Source organism: Dipteris shenzhenensis, chromosome 20, assembly GCF_047967505.1.
Source record: "Dipteris shenzhenensis isolate YYH24624 ecotype China chromosome 20, Dip_SZ_1.0, whole genome shotgun sequence".
NCBI lineage: Eukaryota > Viridiplantae > Streptophyta > Polypodiopsida > Gleicheniales > Dipteridaceae > Dipteris > Dipteris shenzhenensis.
Genome location: NC_141615.1, coordinates 36,114,422 through 36,118,423, shown reverse-complemented (window position 1 = coordinate 36,118,423; position 4,002 = coordinate 36,114,422). Strand labels below are relative to the sequence as shown.

Genomic DNA, 4,002 nt, shown 5'->3' with positions numbered 1-4,002 from the left:
AGGGAGTTTGTTCCCCAAATATTCCGAAGAAAAGGCTTCCCAGCAACATTTAGGGTTGTCGTGGGGTGTCTTGCAGAAGCCTAGCCTTGTTACTCTAGGTTTTGAGCCTAGTCTATGAGGTTTGAACCCCAAATAGGTGAAGGTGTGAGGGCACTCATGGAGTTTCACCTGAGCCTAGGAGTGGTGAGGCTAACACAAGTGCTTTTGGGAACCAGTTACGACCACCTCCTAATGCCAGGCTTGTCCCAAGCACTTTAATATGGTTAACACAAGCGCTATTTCTGCTAGTAGGGAGAGTTGGTAAGAATAGCAATATGCCTTGGCACCCTACGAGCCCAAGAGCCCATGGTTGTAAAGTGAGGGAGAGTGCTAAAAAGGAAAAGGGTTGGCACTCCCTTCAAAAGGTGACTTGCATAAAAGGCCAAATGGTTAACTTTGGTCTTCATTGTCCTCTTCTCTTCCAAGAGAGTGTTTTGGGTGTTCTCTTGTTTCCATTGTAGTGCCTTTGTGGTTGTCACTCTTTCGCGGTTTCATCTTAAGTCACTACATAATCTATCTGTATATTCAACCTCACTTGTGGCTATCCATTAACACAAATGCATTTTCGACACATTGCATAGTTAACCTAGGATATTACCACTAGCTTTTAAATAGTTAATGTTACAACCAAGGAAAAAAGCATGTCCAATGCATTGAGAACTAGTGAACAATTCTTAGCTATAGGAGTCATAGTGAAGAAGAGAATGACCTTGAGCTACTCAATGAGATTAGCAAGGCCAAGGCGACCAATTACATTGTGTTCATGTTAAATGTGGATGAGTACTATCGAAAGTTTGTACTCCAAGTGTAAAATCAATGAGGAAATATCTCATTCGTGTACATGTGTTTGTTAACAAGAACAAGAAGCATTCAATGAGCAATTCAATCATGCTACATCGAAAGAATCTACCTTTATTGACACAAGAATATATGGCTTTAATAGGTTTGAACACCAAGACCAGGAACATAGTTTGAAAATCTAGAAAAGAATGAAAAAGTAATTTGATTTAACACTTTCCTATGAGCACTCAAAGATGAGAAAAGAACCGAAAGGAGAGACGAGGTATCAAAAGCAATAAATGAGCGTACGAAAGCGATGCATGTGGGCTAGTGGAAGGGCTAAGCATACACGCAAGCTATCAACACCATTAGTAGAGGGGCTAGGTAGCACATAGGCAAGGCCCTCAAAGGCCACATAGGCAGGGCCCATGTAAAGCGGTCGGCCCCACCCAAAATCAGCCTCGTAAATGGGAAGTCGCGCCCAACTAGTAATCCCTAGATTCGGGGCCTTGAATGTATGCTCCCCTCGTGTCAGAGCCATGAGATCGGACTGCAACTCCAGATAATCGAGTGACGATCGTAGATATTCGTCATCCATGCAAGTCAACGTGTTGCGAATTTGGGTTGCTATGGCAACTAAGGGACGTGCGAGGACCTCACCGACCAAGGCGAGGGGCGTGGCGGGGAAGATGACGTTGCCGAAGTAGCCAGCAGGGAGCGGTGGGCGGAGGCGTGGCCGGCCATCTGTGGCGATGAAGAGTTTGGTGGGCTGCATTTCAGGAAGATTACGAGCTAAGCAGACACAACGCCACACGTGGGCGGCCAGCACCTCATACGTGCTAAAAGAGGGGGCAGTAACTGCGCAGTTATTTTCATCACCATCCACCACCGTTTTCTTGAGGCCCTCGAGTTGCTTTCTGCTGAAGACGAACGTTTCTGTGACAACCTCCTTCTCTTCATTCTCTTCCTCTGCTTCTTGCTGCTTTTTCTGTATCATCTTTGGTGGTGTCTGGAACTCCACATGCTCGAACCTTGGCTTCGGTGGTTCCCTCGCCCTCAACAGCGTCCTGTCAATGAACGGTTTCATCCCCACCCCCTTCCCCCTCGCCACGTCCGCCCACGAGTTCACAAAATGTAGCCCTGACAACCCGTCCGCTACCTGGTGCTGCAACCCCAGGCCTAACGCCACTCCTCCGCACTTGAAAAATGTTATCTGCAACACCAATAAAAAGAAGGAATCACATCTAAAGTTCATGTATGACTGCTCTTCGTACAACGAACGAATTCACAAGGTCAGAAAAGTGCACAGGCCTGCGACACTAAATTTTGGGCAGAAAAGTATCTCGCTGAAAACAAAAACATGCACGCTGATAGCGAGTACACAAAGAGGAGAGAAAGGAAATATTTCATGGTCGGCTTCTGACCAAAGATCGACTCCGTGAGAATGCCTACCTGGCCCACCAGAAGAGGAAAACTGTTCATGCCCTTCGTATAATCGACTTTGGGAATCAACTGTTTCATCCTCAAGCTGGGTGTAAAATCACCGAAGTCGCTCATGAAAACATCGGAGGCTGCTTCTACGAACAGCACCCCCTCGTTATTACAGTCGATATCAATCCTTCCGTCGTCTGTTGGTTTCAGCCGTCCAGCAAGGGGATAAAACGGTACCAAGGTTCTGGCCAAGGCCTCCTTGAGATGCTCGAAGGAGAAAAAGTCCGGGCTTCCGTCCGATCTGTAAAAGTAGACAGAAGGCGTATGCATGCGAGAGATGACGAGGTCAATGTTGGAGTTCCACACAACTCGACGCGGAGTGGGATACACAGGGCGCACCAAAACCGACTTTCTGACCGTAATCTTCATAGAGGAGATAATGTAGTTCAGAAACAGAGCTTCATGCAGGCGATGCTTTCATCAACAAGATACTGATGTGGATCATCAACAAGCATCGACGATCAGGGCATCGTATATCCGCACGTTAACGTTTCAAGCTCTCCCAAGTACGGGAACGATGCAGAAAAGCAAGAGGAATGGAATTCGAATACGCAATCACGTTCCGAATGGGTGACGAGGCCTAAAGATGCAAGACGCGTGAAAACAAACTATTCATTGAGGTGGCCCGTGAGCGACGGTGAGGCAGTCCCGGACACTGACAGTCGTGGGCGGAGGACGTGCTGAGAGTCTGAACGTGGCAAGTTTCCAAATGACGGGAAAGTTCGAAGACGAGGGCTTGCATTTAAGGAGTTCGTCACCGCAACAAACAGGAGCGTTTGCCTGGACGAGGACTCAGGAGTATGGAGGAGCACTGGACTCTGGAGCAGCAGCATGAAGCAGGGAAACATTCTCTCATAAGGAATTAATAAGGCCAAACATGGGTCCCAGAATAACAGGTTTCGAACGTGGAAGGCGGTGCATCAGGAACTATTGTTCAGCAAAGCAAGCATGAAGCAGGAAAGCGCTGAAGAAGTATCCATTGTGGAGGAGGAACTACTGTTGATTGATGAAAAGATAGAAACGATGAAAAAATTAAGAAGACAAAACTATCAATTCCAGAATCGTAATAGCAAGGTTCGATTCGGACGTCGAAGGCGATGGAGATGGAACTATTTGCGGACTGTTGAGGAGAGGATAGAAACGATGAAGAATGGTGCAGTGTGTATGACAAAAAATACTAGGGAATTGGAACCATAAATGCTAAGCCTCGGAAGAATCATTGGGAGGTTGCCTAAATCCACAATTCAAATCACTTTACTTTGTTATTAAGTTGTAACGCTTTGTTCGTGTTGGACTTCACCACACCACACACCTTCCTTGCGTTGCAAATATGAACACGTTGCTAGCACGTATCTTTGCATTAAAATACATTCCTTGTCTTGTTTTCTATCGTCGTCGTTGTTGTTGTTGCTCTTGGTATGGTATCTAGTGTCCAACTTTTCTTTCTCTTTCCTCACTCTCCCAATCCCACTCTCTCCTACTCTAATCATTGTTTTTCCATGCCATCACGTTTCGTTGACCCTCTAGAATTATAATCATTGTGTTATAATCATTGTGTTTTTCATTGTCATCTTCTCCACTATGACTCTAATAGCCTCTATGGATTGAAGCCACCCCAAACTCTAACTAGGGTGTGGTAGGGCGCCTAAGGGGAATGAATGAAGAGAGTAATCTATAGTATGTTGATTATAA

General features: G+C 46.0%; 1 protein-coding gene across 1 annotated transcript; it reads right to left on the bottom strand.

Moving 5' to 3' along the window:
* Positions 1 to 1,089: 1,089 nt before the first annotated feature.
* On the bottom strand, positions 1,090 to 2,900 carry LOC147889590 (shikimate O-hydroxycinnamoyltransferase-like). The gene is made up of 2 exons (XM_087391506.1): positions 2,272 to 2,900; positions 1,090 to 2,032 (listed from the first exon to the last, which is right to left on the bottom strand). The coding sequence occupies exons 1-2, from the start codon at positions 2,677 to 2,679 to the stop codon at positions 1,106 to 1,108; spliced, it is 1,335 nt and encodes a 444-aa protein (XP_087247632.1). The 5' UTR covers positions 2,680 to 2,900; the 3' UTR covers positions 1,090 to 1,105.
* Positions 2,901 to 4,002: the final 1,102 nt, after the last annotated feature.